Below are 24,640 nucleotides of genomic sequence, written 5' to 3'. Positions count from 1 at the left end.
TACCTAACCCAGTGAGGGCACGGGTATTTTCACTTCCTTCATTTTTCTTGTGCTACCATGCTGCTTTTAAATCAGTGGCAATTTTGGAAGAATGGTTACTTTACACTGTACTCACACGAGAAACCAAACCACTCAGCCCCACAACCTGCAGCATGCTCAGTGCTGGATCCAGCAATGGGCAGGAGCATGCGCCTCACCCCACGCCCATGCAAAGCCCCCTCAGAGCCCGAACTGGGTGGCAGGCCCAGCAGCCGGTGAGCACCTGGCTGGTGGGGCCCAGGTGCCTGGTGCCCCACAGCCCTGTGCTCCAGTACCTTCCCTGCTTTGCTTTAAGGGCCGCCACAGCGCTGGAGCTCTGTGCCCTGTTTTGGGGCAGTGATACAAGGGCCCCAAGTGCCATGTCCCTGCTTGCGCTCCCCCACCTGCTGTGAAGATATAATGAGCTGGTGTGGCGCTGGCCATGCCATCGAGGCCCTGACCCACCTAGGCCCTACCTCAGCGCCTTTCTCCTCCCCGGGGAGGCGCCAGCTGTGGGGAGCCCCTACAGCCAGGCCCCGTCGGCGGCCCCTTGCCCGCGGGAGCCCTTCATCCCGCTCCCCGCACACTGGGCGCTACTGACGGGCCTGCAGGAAGCGAGGCCAGCTCTCCTGCCTCTGCCCTACCCGGCTCCAGCACCGCAGGCGGGCGGACAGCTCCAGCCGGGGTCAGAGACCCGGGGCCGGGGCCGGGGGCGCTCCTGCCTCTGCCCTACCCGGCTCCAGCACCGCGAGCGGGCGGACAGCTCCGGCCGGGGCTGGGGCCGGGGCCGGGGCGCCGGGGGACAGAGGCGCCGGGACCCCCCTTCCGGCAGCGGCGCGCAGCGGCGGCTCCGGCGCAGCCGGCGCTGTGGTTTTAAATGGGCGGAGCGGCGGCGGGCGGCGGGGCGGGCGGTGGGCGGCCGGCGCTGGCCCGCGGCGCCCATATAACCCCACCTCCCGGGCGCGGACTGCCGCGGTAATTGGCTGGATGTGGTACTTGGAGATGTTGAGCTGGCTCCTTCCCCCCATGTCCCTGCACACACACAGGGGCGGGTGGTGCGGGCGGGAGCGGGAGGCAGGGCTCAGCCCCGGCGGCGGCGGGGCTTTCCCCACTCCCTGCCTGCCCGCCACTGTGCCCGAGCCGCTCCTGCTGCTGGGCTGTTGCCTGCGGCCGCAGGACCCGGCCGAGCCGGGCCCAGGGGAGCGAGGGCGGCTGCTGGCGGCGGCCGAGATGATGGCGGAGGGCGGCGGCGGGCCGGCGCGGAGAAAGGCTCTGTCGCTGCTGGAGGCGGCCCGCACCCGCTACGAGAGCCTGCAGATCTCCGACGACGTCTTCGGGGAGTCGGGCCAGGACAGCAGCGGGAACCCCTTCTACAGCACCTCGGCTGACTCCCGCTCCGCCGCCTCTTCCCAGGACGAGGAGGACGACGAGGAGGACGAGGGGCGCCCGGAGGGGCCGGGCCTGCGGAGCAGGGCGGCCCGGCGCCGTGCCCCCAGGGCGGTGGCCACTCCGGCGGAGCGGCGGCGGCAGCGGCAGGTCGTCGGCGGCAGCGCCGTCCCCGGCGGCCCCGGCCCTATGGAGGAGGAGGAGGAGGAGGAAGCGGAGAAGGGGGGCTGGACCCGGTCGCTGCGAGACGTCCCACCCCCTCACTTCAAGGATGGCAGCGGTACGGCGGAGGGCGGGCTGCCGGGGCGGGGGGTGGCGGGGCCGGGAGGCTCCGGGCGGCCCTTGGGAGCGGCGGTGCCCCGGAGCGCGGCACCGAGGCCTGGGTCGCGGCGGGGACAGAAGACCTTGCAGTCCCGGCTGTCGTCCTGGGCTGGTGCCCGGCCCTTGGCCTCGGGGGCGGACGAGACGACAGGTGCCTCCTGCCCGGTGCCTCCTGCCCGGTGCCTCCTGCCCGGTGCCTTCCCGGGAGCGGCCCTGCTGTCAGGCCGCTGGTGCCCAGGGCCGGCTGCGCTGGTGCGGGAAGAGCCTGGCCGAGGCAGTGAGCGGGAGGGCGAGGGCAGGCGGCGTGTGCTTAGTCACAGGCGTCCCTCCCCGGCTCTGTAGCGGTGCCCCGAGCGCAGGCAGCCCCGAGGATCCCCGCGGGAAGCGGGCAGGCTCTCCCCGGAGCAGGGTGTGCTGCGCAGGGCCGGCGTTTGGCTGTGCTCCGGTGTGGCGGGTGGCTCCTCGTCCCTGCTTACAGGTGGGGAAGCTGCGGATCTGGGCGAGGCGGGTGACCTGCCCTGCGCTGGGCAGAAGGGCTCTGGGAATGGGACCGGGATTCCCTCCATCTGCGAGGCTTTCTGTGTGGCCGTCCCTAACCTTAACCCTTCTTGCATGGCTTTTGGGCAGGGTGAATACCAAGAGAGTAGTAAAATGACGTGACATGACATACAGCAGCAGTGCACAGCACCGAGATCTCTGTGGACTGACTTGTGTAGCAAGTTGCACCACTGGTTTGCCTAGGGAGCCATTATAACATATATGAGGTCTGCAGGCCTCAATAACCAAGTTAACTGAGTAGGAGCAAGGCTTTGCAAAAAAAAAGGTTAATGGTTATGAAGACCTGGGATGTGAAATAAAACATTTGCATTTCAGATCAGGAGGTGATGATTGCTGTCATCCTCAACCGAGCTGACAGTTTGTCTGTCTTGAGGTTGCTTGTCTTCACTGCTTTTCTTGTAGTGTTTAATTCCTTCATTTTGCTGTTAAAAGGTAAATGCAGAAGAGTGCTGCTACACTTGGTGTAGTGTTCTGAAAGTTGTGCAATGGGACAGGCAGAAACCTATCTGAGGAAGCAACTTGGGATGGGGGAGTAAGGCGGAGCTAGCATTGGAGCCCAGAGAAAGTTCTGCCATGCTTCTGATGGATGTGCAAAGAGAAGTTCCGTCTATCTCTAGTAATAGCTAGACTCCGTAAAATGTTTAAATATCAGGCTGATGTGCCTCTTTAAAGAACTCTGTAGTTTTATCAATGATTCTTATGCATAAGCATATCCAAGATCAGGTTCTGGACCACAGGCCTCATGGTGTGATGCTATTTCAGCATCTATTATCACTTAATTTCTCTGCCTTTGCTGGCTTATTTCTTCATATCATTACTTTATGGTAATATCCATTTTAACATAGACAGAACTGGGATCAGCATTTTAATGCTGTTTTGGAAAAGAATTAAGTTGATGACCTATTAATTCACAAATTCATATTTCCTTTGAAATAAAGGAGTCTGATTTATGGTTGTCAGAAATAGATGCAGATGTCTCTTGAGGAAGGTGAATATTTTCTGTGAATTGCTGGGAATATTTTCTCCTAGTAATACATGGAGAAGAGGTCGGTGCTGCCCTTTCATTCTGTTGATCATGATGACAGATGCTGTTCATAGCGTGGTGGTTTGGTTTGGCAGAAGTCCAGTTAGTGTCATGATTTGATATGTGTGAAACATGTACCCTCTGTGATATTTTTATTTTGACTATTGAAATTCCAAGCTATGGAAACAACTTCATTGTATATAACTAAGCTCTTATAATTCTAGTTTGTAGATCAACTGGTTTTAGACCATTTTATATGTCATAGTAGGAGTAGCACTGAACATATTGTACTGGCACCATTGTCGCTTCATTGGGTGCTGTTCTAACCCAAGAGTTCAGATCGTACCTGCTGAGGAAAAGGTCTCCACTGAGGTGAAGACAGTTACCCCTTGTAGTGATGGCACATCTTTCAGTCACTAATGGAGTACAAGGAAGAAATGCAGGGTCAGACACAGAGCACTAACAAAACCATATTCTCAGTTCCAATGTGTTGGATGTCAGAATCCTTTCTTTTTTGGTTCTGAGCTTAAAAGGAAGAGGTTTTCATGAAACTGAGATAAAACTTGTCCTTGGTTAGCACCGAAACTTCCCGGTGCAGCCTTTTGGCCAAAATCTCAAGAGAAGAATCCTAGTGGCAAGTACTTGATATCATCTGATGCCAGAAGACGAATGTCCTTGTGGACTGAAGTCCCATGAGACTTTAGCTACGTCAGTGCTGGAAATAAATCATTGAATCAGACTAGGATCAAACCTAGTGTCAAGCTGTTCGGTTTGGGAGACTGCCTCTTCATGAAAGGGAAGGTGTGGAGGAGGAAAAGGTTTAAGTTAGTTAATGAGAATGAGCTATCGCTCCCAAGAAAAAAAATGAAGAGCCACTTATAAAACTCTTGTGGGTTTTTTAACTACAAGTAGAAAATACTATCACTTCCTTTTTTTTTCTTTGAGTAAATTACTTAATACTGCCTTTCCCTCCCCAGCCTCAATATTGAACTGATGTCTTAAAGCAGTATTGTATCTATCCCTAGAATTAGTCCTGAGCATAGACAGGCTAACTGATACTTCGTCTCAAAAATATACTAGAGGCCCAGATGTGCTGGGGGCTGCTGGCAGTGTTGGATGGTTCAGTATCGCCTCAATCTGCAGTCGGTCACTGTGTGTTTGTGGTGACGCCTGCCTTGCCCATGTGGCACGTTCTGACAAACTGGCAAAGGTCTGGATTGACTTCTGGGTCAGGAGAGAAGTGACTGGATGGCATCGCTACGCAACGCTGTGCTGTTTGTGTCGCTGATTTTTATTTTCTGCCCCTTCTTCAGGGATCTACATTTACTGTTATTCCTGTTCCATTTAACGAAAATAGTGGGTGCTTAGACTCCCTGGGGAGAAAAAAAACACATTAATAGCCTTAGCTGACTTCCTTTGTGGAAATCCAAAATAGCTGTTAACTTTAACACAGAGGTTAGAACAGGTGGCTTGCCGGCACTTTGTGTTATTTCCCATTAAGCTGTCCTGTGAAACCATTCTCTTTAGTTGCTGAGAAAAATGTTGTTGATGTTGTGATGCCCTGATTTTTAAACTGTTAACTAGTGGCACTGTGTAGTTCTGATTAAAATAGGTTAAGGGAACAAGGGAGCTCAAGTGCCTGTCACAAATATCAAAACAGTAACATGAGTTCTGAGGTACTGGGATATGTGTAGTGGATAGAAGGTCTTGGAGGCAGTTGCTGAAATGCCTTCCCTTCACAAAGAGTGCCTGGCTACAGCAGGTCCCTAGGTAGGTCAACATGTGTATTTAAAAGGGTGATGACATCCCTGATCAAATGTTGGATCCAGGCATGTTTTGGCATCTCCCTTCTCATTCTCTCCAAACCTCACTGTGAGGGGGAAGCAGAACTGATTTGTTGGGAAGTGAACCTACAGATAGATAGGCTCCTAGGAAAGGAGATCTGACCTCTGCCCAAACAGTACTTTAATTCTGGGAGGAGAGATAGCTGGGGCTCCTTCTGGCTTCCCTTCCTCTGAGGGCAGGACAGAGCTAGTTGTGGAAATGCAGAAAGAATAAGAGAACAAATTGCTGCTAGGACAGGGGAAGCATAGTGGAAATGGAGAGACCAAGTGAGCAACTATTATTACTTTAGAGACGAGCTAGTAAGTGCCAGTAGCTCAACGCAAATTCTTGATTTCTGTTTGCTCCTGCCTCAGACTTAATAGTCCGTAATGGATAGAGGCACTATTGATGGTTGCCTTTCTTTGTGGAGGGTCTTAGAAAGTGCAAATATCCTGGTATTGCTGCAGCTTGAGTTCCTGAACTGGGGTAGCTGGTGGACCCCAGCTCTTCCTAGGGTCCAATGCTTGCTATATCCATATAGTTCAGTGACCAGAAAATTGGACCTCAGATGTCAGAGCACTTCCTATTGTTAGGGATAATGTTTTAGGGTGGCAGTAATAGCAGGGAAGTCTGAGCAAAAGCTAATGCTGAAGTTCTCGAAGTTACAGCCCATTGGTGCTACTGTTTTCTTCATTTTCTATGCCCTCCAAACCCTGTTCTTAAGCCTAGACCTGAGGACAAAATGTTAAGAATATTCCTTGCTGAAAGAGCATAGCAGCTCCTCTTCAAGTTGCATTTAGAGAGTGTAACTAGCTTTTTATGGATTTCCAGAGTATTTCTCTGAAACACTAAATGTGCTGTAAGTTACCATCTTTGAAGAACACACTCCAGTAGAACAGCATGCTCTCAGGGAGAAGTTGCAGAGACTGTGTTTAGCAATCAGGCTCTCCTTGTCACCTTGAAGAGGTTTAAATGAATATTTAAAGTAGTTTTTAATTTTTTTTTTAAAGGAGAATGTTCTTTTCCAGGAAGACCAGATTGTGGGAGACAGTCATTTATTCCATCATGGCTGCCACATGAGAGATGATCTTCTGCAGTAGGGAGGGTATGTTATTTGAGAGATGAAATGCCTGCGTGCAGGATGGTAGCATGTTCCAGATAAAGTCAAGGAAGCAAGGCACAGCTTTAAATTCCAGGTTGTGACCACCCTCACAGTAAAAAAGGTTTTCCTTATGTTTAATCACAAGTGTTTGCGTCAGCATGTCAGCTGATAAGAGTTCACTCATGATTGGATTTTTTTCAGTAGTGTTGTTATTTTATGAATGTTAAATAAGGAAAATTAATTTAGTTCCTTCAAGTTAGTGTCTAGTGAATCATACAGTACAATATATATTGATATAGCATGGAGTTGTTCATTTGACCTGTGTTCTAAATAGTTCTATTATAGCTAAACAATTCAGTTAAAGTTAAATAATCAAAGGAGAGGAAAGTGATATAGGTAAGGCGAGAAAGGCTTTTACCTGTTATTTGAATGGCTATAATTGTAACTGGCCAGAGAGTTGTAGAAAGTCTTTGCAGGATTCAGGGGGAGATCCAATGCACATAATCTTCCCAGGAGTGTGGAAAGGCAGATGGGAAGGCAGCAGGGAGACTGGAGGAAGAGCTCTTGGGTCAGGCTGGGCCATACAACAGGGCCATATACACACCACAGTCTAACAGTGGTGGTGATCTTGGTTCAAGTCCTGAATTGAATCCGAAGGCTTTAGTCTTATTATATTGAGGTCAATACTTAAAGATTCCAAAGGTGGAAGAAAAGCTATGAAAGCTACTTAGTTCCTTATGGGAGATTCTGCTTCAGAAATATCTGGGCCAAATTCTCTGACTGTAAGTGGATAAAGTGCTGCTGATGTGACTTGTTCTTGCTTACTTATGTCATCAGAGAAATTAGTTGCTTTTGACTTGCATAACCGTGGAAAATACTGGAAAAAAATTTGTGTATCTATATAATCTCTTCTTGCATTCTAAGTACAAATTACTTATATCTTCCTAGGAGTGTTGTGATGCTGTCATTATGATAAATACATCATAAAGATGTACACTACCACTTTGCAGATCCTTTCTAGGATGACTTACAGGTTTGAAGTTTTGCTAAATAAGTGAATTATGCAAAAGCTTACTATCTCATATGTCTTATGAAATCTAAATGTGCTTTTCAGGTGGTTTTACTGAGTTTAGAGCACATTTTCCTGCTTCTGTCATCACTGAAGTGATGCAGGGGCATGACACGACAGCCTTACTGATTCTAAAATTTAGTGCAACTTAGCTATCTGTGTTCCCTTCCTTCTTTTGCCCATAGCTTTGCTATTGAACATGCATTTGGGGAATAACCTAGTGTTGATAAACTTCATGGCAAAAACTCTGTTTTTCTCTGCTTTTGTACAGAGAACCAGTTTTGGTCAGTAGTTGAGACATGAAAGCCTATAAGCACTGCAGATCAAAGTCTTCTCCATAGACACCGACCAGCCTTTTACAGAGAGAAAGCATATTTACTCCGTATTTACTCTGTCAAATGAGTCTTTTCCCCTTGCAGCTATTGATGGGGTCATTTAGAAGTAGATTAGTTCCTACAGCTACTCATGTCCTTTTGTCAACATCACAGAAACAGCACAGCAAACAGTTTCCTTGTCTGCATCCCTCCAAGTCAACCTGGAGAGGAAACTAGCCTCTCTGCTGAGTCTAAGGAGGATGGAAGAGTGGAGTTGGCTTGCTAATCCTTTATAGACTGCCAGGTCACAGGAAGCTGTCCTGGATGCCATAAACTTACAAGAAGCTGGAAATTTCTCTTAGGTGTGCTTGTTCATGTAGGTGTTTTGTTTCCCTCCCGTGCTCAAGTTTCCAAAATTTTGGAGCAGGTGGATTTAGCAGGTTGGAAATACAAGGTGCTTCCCAAAGGGAAGATAATAGTGGATACAGCTACACATCTTATCTAGAGGTCAGGGGAATATAATCCCTAAAATACCTCATCCTTCCGAATACTGCCAAAAATTGGGCGTGTTATTAGAAAGCAGAACAGATGGACTCAAAAGGAATGCATGGCTAAGATGAACGCATGAGAATACTAGCATTTGACATCTCATTTCCTTGTGGCAAAGCATCCTTTCTCAGAGCTTATCCAAGCTCCCACTTCATATTCCTTAAAGAACAGTATGTTAATCAGTCACTGGCTCTATCTGAAAATGAACAGACACATAACTGAGTGGGTCTTTTAAAAACGAAGCCAGAGCTTCTTGACTGAGGGACTGCAGGGAAACAGGCTTGGGAGGCTCCTTAGCTTATTTTGGCTTAGTATAAATTACTCCTGGATTATCTCCTGATGCTCTATGAAGACAACTGGTATTAATGCACATGATAGAAAACATGCTTTTGATTCTGCTTTCTTGGACAGCATGAGGGATTCACATGACCTGTATTGACAAACTGTATTTGCTATTAAGAACGACAAAGAACAATACCAAGCAACTTCTATTCAGCAAGCAAAACAAAGCTGTAGCTGTGCAGTTGAAAACTGGGCAAACTGAAGTGTAGTTGATGAGGCACACTGTAAGGATGCAAAAATCATGTCAGAGAGGGATACACAGGAGACACAGAAGCAAAGAGTATCGTGTATGTCTGTATGGATGGGGGGGAATTAGCTGTGTGTTGGACAGGAGGATTACTGGACTGAGAGAAAAGACACAATGAGCCCATCAGTGGGCACAAATGGAAGTGTTATTTCTAGTGAAGAAAAAGCAGAAAAAAAGACTCAAAGCAGCTACTGTTATAACTGTGATTCATTTCTGATTACATATGGCAGAGAGGTGGGTGTGTATGAAAGATTAAATGGGAGCAAAAAACGAGAATATCTTTCTCTTTTTAAGTTACTTAAGAAATTCACTGTTGTAGAAAGTCTTGACTATCCAGCATGTATAGTCATCTGTGCTTTTTTTGAAAGGTAGGTGCTGGCTAACTTCCCAGTGAGTAGCACTTGTAGTGTGCCATATGGGGTCAGAATGTGGGTGTTCCCATTGATATCATGGTGCTGCCTGCTGCTGGATGCACCTTGCTGATACAGGGTTTGGGCAATGGTAATCTTGTCAGTTCATGCCCTGAAAAACTACTTTGAAGAGGTTATATGTATTGAAACTCATACATGTATGCACTTACACATATGGCTTACGGCATTTGGGATGAGGATCTAGTTTTACTTATTCTGCCCCAGTACGGGGAAAACAGTTCAACTGGATTGGGAGGCAAGAGGTGGCCAGCCTTCCCCAGAGGGCAGGGTGGTGGTCTGTAAACCTTCACTTGCAGTAGCCTAGTGAAAATGAACTACCATTGGTTTGGAGCGAGGGATTCCCAAGATTATCTTGAAAAATGGAAGGTGCTCTTATATCTGTCATGCTGGATATGCCACATTATGGATATAAATACATATGTGGATATAAATTCTTATTTAGCCTTTCAAAGGGCTTCTGGCTTGCTGGGCTGTGTTCCTGAATGGGATCACCAAATGAGAAGACCTCCTTAAACTGAAGACTCATTTCTTAGCCAGCATAGTTACTCCTTAGTTATAAACTTGTCCTGTTATGTAGTTATTGGTTGGTTTCAGATGAAGTAAAATACAATGTCTGAAGGTTTATACTCATGAGATCATAGAAATCATAGAATGGTTTGGGTTGGAAGGGACCTTAAAGTTCATCTAGTTCCAACCCCCCTGCTGCAGGCAGCGACACCTTTCCTCTAGACCAGGTTGCTCAAAGACTCATCCAGCCTGGCCTTGAACACAGCCAGGGAGGGGGCAGCCACAACTACTCCGGGCAACCTGTTCCAGTGTCTCACCACCGTCACAGTAAAGAATTTCTTCCTCATATCTAATCTAAATCTACCCTCTTTCAGTTTAAAACCATTCCCCCTCGTCCTGTCACTACTTGCCCTTGTAAAAAGCCCCTCTCCCGCTTTCCTATAGGCCCCCTTCAGATACTGGAAGGCTGCTATGAGGTCTCCCCAGAGCCTTCTCTTCTCCAGGCTGAAGAGCCCCAACTCTCTCAGCCTGTCTTCATAGGAGAGGTGCTCCAGCCCTCTGATCATCTTCGTGGCCCTCCTCTGGACTCTCTCCAACAGCTCCGTGTCCTTCTTATGGTGGGGGCCCCAGATCTGCATTAGTACCCTCTTGTCGTTGGTTTGAGATTAAAAGAAATTAAGCACTAAGACTTGGATTGCCTTTGAGTGATCTGTAGCTACTTTCATGGTGCTAACATTGCTGCAAATAGTCTCAGTCCTTTCTTTTAAAGGTATTGAAAGGAAGCAGCTTTAAGCATATCATGAATCCGCCCACTGGGAAAAGAGTGATGGGTTTTGGAGTAAATGACATCCTACTCTTTCCACTGGACAGGGTTGTGCTTGATAAACGAGGAACGGCCCTCTCAAAAAAGGCCTTTCTTCATCTGCTTCTGTACTACTGGGTAATGACTCACACTTAAACTGACATCAGAGATGGTCTAGAACAGCTTGTCAAGCCTCTACAGCAGCCACCTGTCATGGTGCCACATGGGGCCTGGGGGGTCCCCATGGGGGTCTGTCAGGGCAGGGCCTGTCAGCCAGGGTCTCTTCCATGGCCAGGCTGCGGGGAGCTGGAGACCAGCCCTGCTGGGGCATTGCTGGGACAGGGAATGACAGCCCCAGGGGCTGTAATGGGGTCCTGGGCCAGGGGGGCCAGGCAGGGACAGTCAAGCCTGGTGGTGCCCCTGACAGTAGCTCCTTGAAACAAACTCTTTGGCAAAAGCCGTGACTTTCTGTAATGTCTTTTCCACAAAAAAGGTGTTGAGAAGGAATTTGGCGCTGCTTGTTTGGGCTGCTCTTCCAGACCACTTCCCGCCTGCTCTGGGCTCTCCTTTCCCTGTCCCTACAGCTTGGGCTCTTGGCAGCCAACTCCCTCATCAACCATGGAAAGCCTGGCTGCTGCCACAGGGCGACTAGGGGATAGCGCTGTCTTCTCATTACCTTTCTATTTCATAGGTGCCCTCTAAGTCCCTTTTAGTTCAAATTACCTTTGCTGTTTATTTCTTGTGTATGAAACAAAGTACCAGCTTGTGGTGGTTTTGGTACGTGGAGTGTTTGTGTGTAGTTAGGAGCTACCTGAGCCTTGCAGAGGCCCACCATGGTCACTGCGTTCCCTGTCAGGCTTACCTCCTCATTTCCTGTAATGAATCAGAGGCAACTTCTTGAGGCGGGAGCTATCTCTGCATTACTAGGCCTGAGTTTTGCACTCCACTTTGTGTTACGCTCTATCTGTTGCAACAAACACCTTCTTGCAGAGATTAAAATATACAAGGGAGAGAAGCAGGCAGATGCAGAAACATCTGACTGAATAAATACAATCTAGTCCCTGTCAGGTATTCTCACTAAACTTGTCATTACTGCAAATGTCTGTTTCTGTCTCCATTTGAATTCAATAAGGTCTGGCCTAGTATCTCAAAAAAGGTGTTGCATAAAGATCTGGCAAAAGCCTAAATGTTCTGATGGAAGTTTTTATTTACTTTTTTTTTTTTATTAAATGAGAATTTGAAACTGCCTTGGTAAATGGAGGTGGACTTATGAATTTGTTTATTAAACTTTTAGATAAGATGAAGTTGGAAGGGACTCCATGTGCATTGAAGGATAGGCTGAGAATTTGCAAGGTTCTTGACAACCTGAAATAGCCCAGGGGGAATAAAAGGGGCGTGATGCAAGAGAGAAATGCTTAGTGTGAAGGCAGCAGTGATTAACAGCAGAAGTGGAAAATGGAGGGGAAGAACTGTTTAGGTGGAAAAGGAGCTGGTGGTTGAAGCTGAACACCAGACAAATGTGACTCAGTGTCATGTTTTTGTGAAAAGGCAAACATCCTCCCCAGATAACCCAAACAGAGTGTACAAGACTTGCAACGAGACTGGTTTGCCATTTAGGAGAGAGATTCTGGATCACCAACCCAGGTGAGAAGCAAATAGTCAAATGTGAAGAGAAAGGACTGAGAAGCAGAAAAATCTACTAACTGGACCACGTTTCAGTTTTCTGTTTTTAAGCTAAGTGGCCATATGGATAAGTAAGGGCTATTATAGGAAAGGGAATTATCTGCCTTATCTGCTCTGAAAATGGAATATAGGGAATAACAGGTATAAATTGAACTGATGAGTAATTAAATCAGACATGATTGATAGAAACTCTCAAACAGACAGTGCAGTGCTGCAGAAGACATGAGGCATGTCAGTGGAAACCTAAGAACAAGCGGCACTAACCTGTTGTAATAAACTGACACCCAGTATGTGTGCTGAATGGGGATAGAGGCCTGGACTACAGGACTTCCTGAGGTCCCTTCTAGCACTCTTCTCCTCTGTTTTAGATTGGTTAAGATAAATGCAAACACTAGAGAAGCTGCTTTGTGGCATGTTGTATGTTGGAGTGCTATGCAAAAGACTTCCTACTTGCATCTCCTGCATCTGCTTTGGGAGCAGAGAGAAAGCTGTATAGCTTGTGGGAAGGAGCGGTGTGCTCACAGAAGGCCTCCTGATCTGTTAAGGTGAAACTCCCTCCTTTCCTTTGCCACAGTAAAGTGGCCCAGTTGCATTTGACAGTTACTTAGGGTATTGCTCTCACCCTCACTTCTATGGTAATGAGTTGTGTGTCCATGAATCTTCAACACAACATTACCCAAATACTTGAGATTAGCAATGCTACACTTGGGAGGCACTTAGGCACCACTGGATGATGCAGTAACTAAGTTTGTACTTGCTTGTCCATGACTGTTTTTGAGGTACAAAGAGCCTCCTTGCAGCTGAATCCTGATACAAACCTCAATGGACCATGAGAATGGATACGTGGAGGAAGACAAGCACAGGTCTGGAATCGGCCCAGCTAAGTTCATAGTCCAGACATCTGCAATAACTGATGACCATGTAACAGATGTCTTGGCAAGCAAGGACAACAGAATGTCTACTCCATGTTTCTCCAGTTCATGGACTGGGTATAAGAAGGTTGTTTCTTCACTTCCTTGTGAGGATTGCAAAATTGTTTCATCTTGCAAAGAGTACTCTTGGCACTTAGATCTTTTCTTTTCCTGATATTTACCTCAAGTATATTTAAAAGATTTGCTTCCCCCCTGCCCCAGGGCTGAAAATGGGAAAGTAACATGTTTCTTCACAATCTTCCCTTGCAAGAATACACCCCTACTTCTTCTAGTAGTAGTTCTGTCTTTCCCAGCTTAGGATCAAATATTTGTTGACAAACTGCACAGGGTTCCAAGTAAGGTCTTGGCAGTTCCTTGTTCAAAGGTACTAATATGTCACTATCTCCACTAAAGATAACTAAAAACCTGCCTAATGCTACCTAGAAAACCACTGGTTTAGAAGTCAGTTGTGCATCGCTTTTCTGCAGAATAAGAGATTGTCACTGATTTGAGCATATAATTCAAGAAAAATCTTTTATTATTAGTCTTGTAAGATTTATTTTGGCCAACAAATCCAGCTCTATCTAGTAGGATGATCAGCCCAGCATTGCCCAGTAGTGTCTTGATCATACATTCAATTCTAGTTCCATGTTCTAGTAAAAAAACAAAACAATCTCTTTCCCAAAGTTATCTACCTTCATCCAGACAACTCCTCTCTGTCAAGTATGTGGGTAAAAAGGAAACATTAATACTCTGACTCATCCCTGTTGCTGCCAATTAACAAGTACCTAGCTAGAAACCAAACAGATAAATTCATCTATCCTGTAAGTGATATCTTAGAAGCTTACCCAATAAAAACAATTCTAAGATGACCTGTCTATGATACAAATGCTTTGTATTTGTCTTGATGTCCTTGATTAGTCTTTCCTCCAGAATCTATTCAGTCTTTGAAGAGTATTGAGGTCAGAGTAATTATTTTAAAGTCACCAAGTGTCTACATTTAGTCCACACCCAGGACTAAACAATAACAGTTTTTCTCTCACCCAATGTCCCTTCCCTGGCCAAGGAAGGGAATTGGGAAAAGGAGGGAGACTCAGAGGTTAAAATTAAACAGATTTCATAAAATAAAGAAACCAATATAAATGATAATACAAAACACACACGATTATACTTAGCTACAGAGTTGCAGCAAGTTGCTCCAGGAATAGCAATCATTAGGAATAAGAAAGAGCAATACTTTTTTTTTTTTTTTTTAAAAAAAAAAAAAAAAGAGAGAGAGAGTGCAAAAAGAGCCCCACCCCTCCCTAGCCAGCCCTCCCTTTTATAGTGAACTTGGTGTTAATGATACAGAATACACCTGTGGGCCAGCCTGGGTCAGCTGCCCTGGATTTAACTGCTAAGGGCCTTGATCACCATGGCTGGCCACAAACTGAAACAAAATCCCAATGAAACCAGGACACCAGGTCTCTTATTTCTCTTTGAAAGTTTTTGTTTTCTCATCTTAACGTGTTACCTTGAACTTGGATTCACGTAGGTTCTTGTTATGGGGCTCCTAGTATTTGAGTATTAGAAACAGAAACATATACTAAACTGCAAGATTTGAATTTTTTATGTCTTTGTCTCTGCCACAGGTATTGCAGCTTCTGATGTCCTATCCTCAGACTCATGAAACCTATTCTCTGATGAACCTCATTACTTGCCTTGAAAACGAAGGCAAAATCCTTGCCCTGACAGCTGAAGCATGCCTAAGTTATCATGAATCTCCGTGTCCTGAAAGTTGCACTGGCCTCACTTCCTTCTTCTTCCCCTTCATCTCCATTTCATGTGGTTAAAGAGCATTTTGGATCTTTCTGTACAAGGCATAGCTGTTTCTGGTTAAGAGGAGTGAGAGTATACCCAGAAGTAATCCTACAATTCCACTAGACTGGGGTAAATACAAACCACGTTGAGCTCTGTTAAGTGCAAATTATAGTGCAAGCACCCCCTTGCTTTCTGGGACAGATGTTGGGTGTAAAATATTCAGCTATGGATATTTTTGAATTGGTACTGCCAAAGTGGGTACTGGATATGAAACCGTTCTAGGAATATGAAATGGACTTGACACTGTTAATGCTGTTGTTGAGATTGTACCAGTTTTTAACTCTTTTCTTTTTGGCTGTTGGCTATCACTCCCTGAATCAATGAAAAGAAACTAAGTGAGCATTAGTTTCTTTCTAAAAGAAGCCATTTGTATTGTATGCTGAAGCAGAAACTGATAGCATTTTATGGGCAGATACTGCAGTTGAGTGAGTGAAATGTTAAATCATAGACCATGTCTTTTCTTCAGGTCTTTTCTGAAAGGTTGACTCACTTTTGCTGAAAGGTTGACTCAAAAGGGGTCTGAGTATTGACCTGGAGCAGCTTGACATTGAGCAGTGTGCTACCAATTGTTCTAATGTCAGCTTTCTTCCTAAGATAAAAGGGAGATGGGATTCTTTCTTTTTAAGCTGAAATGGGCAGTTAAAGGGAGAATGCTTCAGCACAATACTTTAATCAGGAAAGGAGCAAGAACCAAGTATAACAGAAGCTGTTCAAAACCTTACTTTGAAGCTTTCCGTTTCTACTGAATCCTTTTAATCTGTACTATAACCTTTTCCTAACCTGCTCTTCTCTGCTACAGCATTTAGTTTCTCTAATTGTATTTCGCTTCCTAGAATCCTTTGCTGTCATAAAAACGAATGTTTCTCTTATGTCTTAATATAGATCCTACTGATACTTCACATTTTAACATCATATTCTTAGTCGTTATGAAACTTCCTTTTTTTATTCTTCTGGGCTCTGCTGGACACCATGTCTCCACTGTCCCTGTTAAAATTGCAGGTAGTCTGGGACAGGAGTTCACTGTTCAAATTTTGCTGCTTAGTAAGCCAGGCTTTTTGCAATTTTGCTCTGCCCCAAGTGCCCATGTCCATTCCTGTGGGAGGAGAAGGTAAAGGTCTTCCAGGTACTGAGTTCTCACCTATTTTATGCAAAAATAGCTGATGGAGGTGACAGCCTTTTGAATTGCCCTTGCTGAAAGATGTCTTGCTTGAGTTCAGTCCTTATTAGACAGCACATTTGTAGTGAGAAGAGCCTGCAGGCTCTAACAGCATCTCCTGCAATGAAAAAGCTAGTTGATGTCGAGAGACAAGACCATGTGAAACCAGACTCTGCCTGTTCTTGTGTTCATAATGTCACATAAAGATGACAGCTGCTATTTCTAACATACCAAAGTGATGGCCAGATGCCCCTGACCACGCTGCTCACCCACACCCGCTACAGCTGCTGTTCCAGATCTGAGTGCGTAGGAGATGCAATATGTGAACAACTGTCACACCCACCACAACATCAAACTTAGCAATAAAATCTGGAAGGAATGCAGTGTGCAGCTCAGCAAAAATTGAGTTTCCGATCTAATAGGAGTGGTGCTTATCTATGTGTTTGGTTATCCCATGATTAATCAACCTTCTGTTTGGATGAATGTTGCACTTCAGGGGTGTCAGCTGCCCCTGCGTAGAGTTTTTAGTGAGCATTTTATTGAGACTGAGGTGTGAATGCATCTGTGCTCCTGCTGCCTAGTGGCAGAAACTAGTGAAGGTTTAGGGGCTAATGCACTGAGTAATGGGCCCAATTCTTTGTGTCAAGCGTTTAAGGATTATTCTCCCTTCTCCCTCACCTCCATTGGTGGGGGTGAGGATTGGGTCTCCTATGTCTGGTTCTTCCCTCGTTTGCGCAGTCTGGACCCCCTTATCCCCCAGACATTGGTACCAGAGGCAGGAGGATGTGGCCAAAACCAAGTGATAATTTCTATAAAGAAAATAAAATGTTATGTTTATTTAAGCAGTTTTGGTGTGGCTATTGCTTTTCTTTTCCTCTTTGAAGAGCTTGAATGCTTCCTAAAGAAAGGAGACACACAGATACATTTTAAGTTGTGCTTTCTGTGACCACTGGTGTAGACAGCCATTGTAAGTTGCCTTGTCTGTAATTTAGAAGGAGGAGGAGAAAGTAAGCAAGATTCTAAACACAAGTAAAAAAGTCAGGTCTTCTAAGCAGAGTCTTTAAGTGCCTCTTTTGTTGTGTCTTTAAGGACTCTGTACTGTACTTCTCACTACTTATTCTTTTATAGTTATTCCTGGCTTTGTACAGACAGCATCACTTGACATTATAGTACTTCTACTGCTAACTTGTTTGGAGCAACCCTAGGCTATAGGAAACATATGTGATCTCACTTCAAAAACAGGCACTTCAGTGTAGTGTTGCACTGATGCCTAAGAATGATTTGATTGCTGTAGCTTAAGGTTGAGTATCTGCATCAAATGCTCTCTGCTGAACTGGAGCCTAAGAGACCCTAAAAGAGATTAGTGTTGTCAGCTAACTCCCAAACTGTAGCCTTGAAAACTTCTTAAGAAATACCTTTTGATGTTTGTTGAAAAGTACAACCTGTTTGCTGTGACTATACAAGGAGCTTAAGCGCTTGACATTGTTACGTGCCTAAAACTCAATGGCAAGTTGTGTGACTGGATTGCTCCTTAAACATAGCATTTAATTAGCTTTTAATAAACATTTTATATACTTACAACAGTAGTAAGTTTGGTATCAGATCTGAGTATAAGTGGTAGAAACTAACATTAAGACCCATGATCAAAAGGAAAAACCCATGTTCCGTGAAGAACACATCAGTTTCAACTTGCTTGCCAAGGTTTGAGAAGAACGACCAGAATGTATTGAGTGATAGTCATAAGGCCCTGAAGGGAGGACAACAGGGCTGGGGGAGAGACTACAGAGGATTTTTATGATAAAAAGATACTTCCCTCCTTTCCTATCACTATGCATACTACAGCCTCAGTCTTGCTCATTGGATTAATAATTTGCATGGCTGGCTGCACAATGAGTGTGTGCTCTGGAAACTTATTTCCACTAGAGAAAAACACAAGACTGTTAAACATCCTTTTGATTTGTGAGTGACACAAATTAAAAAAACTCAAAGGTGTGTGTCGAGGAATGCTAATATAGTACATAATCCTTTGAATCCAGAGAAGCATATAAGCATCTGCTTAAATAAATGTATGTGTGGTACTACTTTAATGATATAGTCCAGTAACATGCTAACAGATAGCTGAAGCTTATAGGATTCAAGTGCACACTCAGCTCTCTGCTAAAGTGAGGGTGAACTGTGTCTCCTAGGCTGCTTTGGTCCTGAATGCTGTTACTGAAGAACTCTAGAGCAGTGTCCTCCAAGCGTTTTTGATCATGCACCCCTATCAGTAGAAGTTTTTTGAGCAGGTACCCCTAATCTATGTATATTTATTTATACATTATATACATATACTACTGTACTAATATACTATGTACATTAGAAAACATACACAAAAATAAAACTTGAAAAGAATGAGAGAAAGATGAAATAAACAATATTTTAAAATTTTATTTTATTTATTAACAGTTAAAAAAAGTACTTCAAGCACCCCAATAGATTGTTCTGTGCACTCCCTGGGGTGGCTGCACCCTGCATTGGAGACCACTGTACTACGGACTATGAAAGGATCTTGATATGAAGTTCATATGTGGGCAAGCAGACAGTGCCTAGCAAGCAGGACTGTGGTCATTTGTGTCCAGCTCTGCCAGACTGCTTCAGTCCAGGCCCAGAGGGAGGATTTCTGTAGAGTGACTTGCTTCTCTCTGCCAGGCATACTACCAGATCTAGTATTTAGCTGTGATGAAAAGAGGTATGTTCACCTGCTTCCTCTGTCTTCTCTCTCCCCCCTTCTCCCTCCTCCCCAAATAAATAACATTCTAGCTTGCCTAGCGGGCTTGAGGTTTTGATGACACTAGGTTATAAAAACTCCAGGCCCAGCCTTGCTAATAATCTCAAGGCTTTTTTTTTTTTGCACTAATATGTTGATGGGAGTTATAGCACTTAGGACCTAGTTGAATCTGGCCCTAAGGGAGGAATGTAATCAATTCTTGATGTGGAAGGGAAAATGCTACCACCTATTCAGGGGCATTCACAGTTAGTGAGCAGGAAAGGAGCCGCATCAGAGATCATGGAAGAAGCTGATGGGGTTGAATGAGATGCAGCAGGTCTCTTACTTTTCCTAATTTTCTTTTATGAGCTGGTCAACATAAATAAAGAATGAATGGAGAGAAATGTTGCTTAAATGAGAGGCCTTTGTGAACGTACCCACAAGCAGCTGAGGAAGTAGAAGGGCAATACAAAGGAGCAAATCTGTCTATAAAATATAAAACCAACTTTAGCAGTTAATTCTGGAAGGCTGAGGAAGCAGGAGGCTCCCTGTGTAGATATGTATTCTTCTTCTGTATTTGCCTTGCTATTCCTGCACACAGAGCCAAGAGAGCGGAGAGAGACTTAGCAACCAAAACTTGAGGTTCTCAGATACTCCTTTTCCTGGGGGATTCCCTAATCAAAAAGCACTTAAAAGCCAAATCAGAAAATGAAAGAAGGTTTGGAAACAGATGAGCATTCTTGACGTCAGAGCTGCAATGCTGTTACTGTGGCTGGAGCAGCAGCATAGGCTGATCTCTCCTGGAGAACAAGTTGACACTGGGGTTTCTGACAAATGAACACTGACGGAGGCAGCGTCTCAGTGAGGGCATGGAGATCTCAGCTTTCTAGAAAACACAGTGGTAAAGAGGCAGAGACACTTGGATGTCAGTAGCAACAAAAGGAAGAAGGGTTTTGCCATGCAAGAGCAGTGACTTGCTTAAATAACCCTCAGTTGTTTGTTATTTAAGTGGAGGCTGTGAGGCATCTAGAGAATTGAGTTTTCCGTGTAGAAAATGTTGTGGCGGTAGATGAACACTGATGGGCTCCACACAGATGTTGGGCACTTCCTTTCCAGCGGGCACTGGCCAAGGCAAGAAAGGGACTTGCAACAGCAGCTATATGTGAGTTGTTTCACATCTGCTATGAAATTAAATTGATTTTGGTGGACTGACTGTCTGGTCTATACAGAAGAGCACATTTCTGCCTTTGCTCACTTGCAGAAATACGTATGTCACCTTTTTGGTGTTTTGTTTTTAAGCCCATAGAATTTAAATCTGCACTTTAAGATTTTGAATGCTTCTTACATTATGTTGAGAATGATTGAAGAGGGTGTAGGTGCAGCATGCTCATACCTGAGGAAAAGAAGCAGGGAATACAACTTTCAACACTGTCGTGTAACATCACACTGTCTTCAAAATGAAAGAGAAAAGTCTCCAGCGGCAGACCTCCGTCACCAGTAGTTGTGGCATTTGATCTGTGCTTACCTGCTAATTAGGTATTTATTGACAGAAAGGGTTTAATGGAAGACTGATGGATGAGAGTATGAGTGTAGATGTCAGTACGGTGTTAATTCACTATTATTTCTGTTGTGATAATGTCCAGAAGCCTCTGTAGGAATCCTTAATGTGAAGTGCTTAGCACTTTGCAAACAGAAGGATGTGCTTTGCAGTGGTTCTTCCCATGTTACTAATTTAAATTTACCTTGTAGGTGCATCCTGTATAATTATGCCTGCAGATTCAAGGAACTGATGTTTGGACCTGGTTTTTGTATAGCAGAAAGATTTATTGGCTTTGTCTTCCACTCCACTCCTTAATGTGACCCAGATTTCATCAGCCACATCCACTTTTTTTTTTTTATGTCAGCACACTATGAAGTGCTTTGAAAATCTCTGCTGTATGAAATCTCTGTTGCTGCTAGGTCCAAAATGAGAAATACAAGCTACTTCCTCCTTTTATAAGCTGGGGTATATCCTTACAGTGATTAAATCCTACGAGGTCTTTTAGCTTTTATTGGTTCATATGTTGGCAGCCCCCAAGAGGCGTGGAGAAGATGACCTCCAAGTGTAGCTGTGATCTGATGTGATGGATGGCTACCAGTAAGCAGTGCCTGTCTGGTGACCTCAAATCTTTTCCCTGCCTGATCTTAGAGTACAGCATACTAAGACTGTGTTTGAGGAGATGGACTTTGGCTCCAAAGTAACAAAGCATCTCTCCTGAAAGGCTGTGGAGGAACACAGGTGTTGCTTTTCTTTGCAAAGCTAGTTCCGTGGCCTAGTTCCTGCTCCACTTGCGCCCTGGCAGCTGTGCAGCACGGCACGGGCCATGGGGGGAACTGGCTGCCGGGCACTGAGCAGTTACGCTGGCTGCACACAGAAGCTGGGCAGAGGTTGCAGGAGTGGTGCTGGGTTACTGAGGGGCTGCTATTGCTGAGGGGAGAGCGGTGCTGTGTTGCTGAGGATCCTGCTCTGACTTCATGCACTGTTTAGCTCTGAGTTGTGCTTCTGGCTCACTCTCTGCAGATACAACTCCCTGAAAGCCTTCCCTGGGGATACAGTTGTTTGTAAATGCATCCTGCATCACCCTGGAGTTAACACAGACAGTACAAGTAATAAATCCACCTTTTTGCACAGACGACTGCTTTTTTTTTTTTTTTTTTTTTTTTTTTACACTTCGTTGCTGAAGAAATGCTCTGGTTTCTTAAAACTGAGAAGTTGTGGGTTTGTACGAGTTATTAGGAAGCCTATGCAGTTGGAGTGCTGTGGAGTCCATCATGTATCCTGCATGTGGTAAGAGGATTAGGGATGTTGATGTGCATGGTATAGAAGTCTTTATTGAGCTTTCCAGCCGCTTGGCTATTTTGAGTTCAGATGTTCAGACAGCCTGTGGCCCTGGTCACTTCTAAGGGCAGGCCGAACAGGGATGGAAAAAGGCAGTCTAACAACAGGGGCAGGAGTAAAAGAGCAAAACGAAAACAAAGTGCACAAAATGATACTGTGCATGTGTAAAGGAGCCCTGGCCCTAGCAAGGATTGCAAATACATGACCTCCACTTGCATCTTAGGTGTCCTAAGAAAATATTTAGACTTTCATCTGCCCCTTAGCCTAATACACCAGTGAGGAATGTGTGGCTTGTAGCTGCTTGTCCCAAGGTTTTTGAGGGTGTTGAGGAGGAACATGGAGGATATAAAGTGGGGAAATGACAAGTTTAAAAGCAGCTGTGTAAATGCAGGTACATTATGGTCTTCTCTGATAGAGGTGATGTTGCCTTCAAATGAGGGTGCCTGTGACTGAAGTGTTGATTTATTTTATTATTATAATCTCTAAAGTGACGAAAGCTCCTTTGCCACATAGTCTGGGGTGATCACAGCAGAGAAACCTTGTCTTACTGGGCAGTTTGTGAAGCTCACCTAGAAATGCATGTGCACGCTTTCTTACAGAGAGCAGTAAAATCCAAGGCAGGTTGGTACAACCCAAAGGAAGCAAGTTTGGAAAAAAAGCCTGAATGTCATCTCCATGGAGCTCCTGGCACCAACCTCCTTGGGCTCCTCTCTGGTTTTTAAGCTCTTCTAGCTGGGCTGCAGCAAGAGCACCCTGCTCATCAGCCTCTCCCAAGTGGGTACAGCAATAGGTGCTTAGTTCTGTTCATGGGAGGTAGCACTGAATGCTTGGGGGACTATGTGTTTACCCTAACAACTATTCTCTGTCTTCTCCAGGAAGAGGCTGTAACTGCTGGGAAGCAATTGCAGAGACCAGTACTGTAGCTACCCTAGCTCGTGTGGGATGGAGATGAATCATTAGGAGGTTCTGTATTGAAATTAATGTCCTTGCATGAAAAGGTTGTCTCTAATGCTTTAGTGAATTGTCTGGATTTCCAGTTGATATATTGTTTCTTTTTTTTTTTTAAATAATCAATTTTTGAACAAAGCAGAAAACCATTTCCTCATGAGACTTGCTCAAAAACAAGAGGTTCATTTTTCAGTGGCATATGTGTGTATTGCATGTAAATGCAGGAGTTGACGTGAAGGCTTTCAACATCTCATTAGTTGGGTCACTTGCTTATTGACTTTCATTTACAAAAGATAAATTAAATGTCCTGATGATTTGCCTGGAAAACATACTAGGCTATTTTCCCTTCTTCAAACACAAAATCCCTCCCGTTGGAGGCAGGGTCCTGACATCAAATGTTGCTAATGCTTACACAAGTGGATTTTTATTTTAAATTGCTAAAAGGAGCAAGTTGCATGTGGGTAATGGTATTTGTGAACAGTGTGCACTAGAACAGACCAGGAGCCCTGGAGATAAAAATGTGAAGGTGGATTGCATCTGCAGGAGTTGCCAGTGCAGGGGGGCTCCTGCCGTGGAACCATCCCAAAGCAGCCTTCTGGGATTTAGTTATGAGGGTCACCCTGCTGGAATGGAAGTTGTGCTGACATAAAACTATCCATGCTGCTTTGTAGAGTTATTTCATAAATGTGCACAGCTGTGCCTACAGCCAGATGTGTAATTGCTCTGTGATCTACCAAAAGCTGTATTACAGATGATGTTTCAAGTCAGCATGTTGATGGTTGTCTCTAACCTCCCAGATATGCTCAGTGTCAGCTGGACTGTCAGGAGCAGCCAGTCTGCTCTGATGGTTGAGCGCAGTAAAACGTTAATAGAAAACTGCAGTGGCAAAAGAAAGTGCAATGGGCGATTGCCATGGAAGCTGCTGCAGCAGGAATTCCCCGATGAGGGACAAGCGTGTTCAGTCCCACAGCCAAATGAATAATGTGCAAAGGATTACGTAAGCTGGCACGATGTGGTACTGTTTCAGCATTGACCCTGCTGTTTTAAGGTGTTTGGCTTTTTAAAATTATTTTAACCATAACACCTTGTACCAGTGTTTGGGAGGTTCGGTTGGATGTTGATAATGGTGATTGGTAGGTTGTAAGATCTCACCACAGAAATGAAGTAAGTATATAATTAAAGGTGTCTTTCTACTTCGCTTGTCACAGCTTGAAGGCTTTGTAGCTTTAAAACATGATGGTAAACACAAAGAAATACTCTCTTAATTAAATGTTTTTGACTCTGGCTTAAATCTACAAGCCGCTGCACTTCCATAGAAGACTGGCACAACGTCTCTCACATGTTCTCGTTCTCAGAGACCAGTGCTGTTGGAAGCACAGCATACATTTGGCCAACGGGAAGGGCTTAAGACCTGCCTGCTTGGTCCCCTGAAGATGCCCAGAAATTTAACTGTTTTCATATGGTGTCTTATCACACATGGTAGCCTGTTGAGTGACAGCCAAAATCCTTTACCCTTGGCATCCCAAGGGTTCTTGGTGCCCCACTGAGGTCCTTCACCTTGTCCAGGCTGAACTGCCTGCTAGCGCACAGCAGCATGGGGCAGGGGGAATGGGCAGAGCACCTTGGTTATCATGCCAGGCCTTGTGAGCCACCGTCACATCAAGTGGGAAGGCCATCTTATATTGGGTGGGAACAGGTACATTACTTGTCCCTGATCTATGCCGGGTTGACACGCTAGACTTGACTCTTAAGTGTTTTGCTATAGTGCTGAAGAAAGTGAGATGAGAATCTGGATCCAGTTCATAGCATGGAAGCAAGCTGAATTGCAGGAAGTTCCTTAGTTTACTAAACGCTTTGCTAGTTTTTACTATTTAGTTTAAATTTTGCTGTTTGATTTACCAGATAAATACTTTATTTATTTTTGTCATAACTCATCACTGTCTGAGTTATAGCTCCACCGGTGT

The 24,640-nt window shown here is 45.0% G+C and overlaps 1 protein-coding gene across 1 annotated transcript in view; it reads left to right on the top strand.

Moving 5' to 3' along the window:
• Positions 1-1,251: 1,251 nt before the first annotated feature.
• The window catches only part of PGBD5 (piggyBac transposable element derived 5), a 66,239-nt gene continuing 42,850 nt past the window's right edge, over positions 1,252-24,640 (top strand). The window contains exons 1-2 of the mRNA XM_068414609.1: positions 1,252-1,472; positions 1,569-1,684. Coding sequence (XP_068270710.1) covers positions 1,252-1,472; positions 1,569-1,684 — 337 coding nt within the window. The remainder of the gene's footprint in view (positions 1,473-1,568; positions 1,685-24,640) is intronic.

Source organism: Nyctibius grandis, chromosome 1 (assembly GCF_013368605.1).
Source record: "Nyctibius grandis isolate bNycGra1 chromosome 1, bNycGra1.pri, whole genome shotgun sequence".
Taxonomy (NCBI): Eukaryota; Metazoa; Chordata; class Aves; order Nyctibiiformes; family Nyctibiidae; genus Nyctibius; species Nyctibius grandis.
The sequence above is the reverse complement of the archived record's forward strand: the minus strand, read 5'-3'. Positions and strand labels throughout refer to the sequence as shown.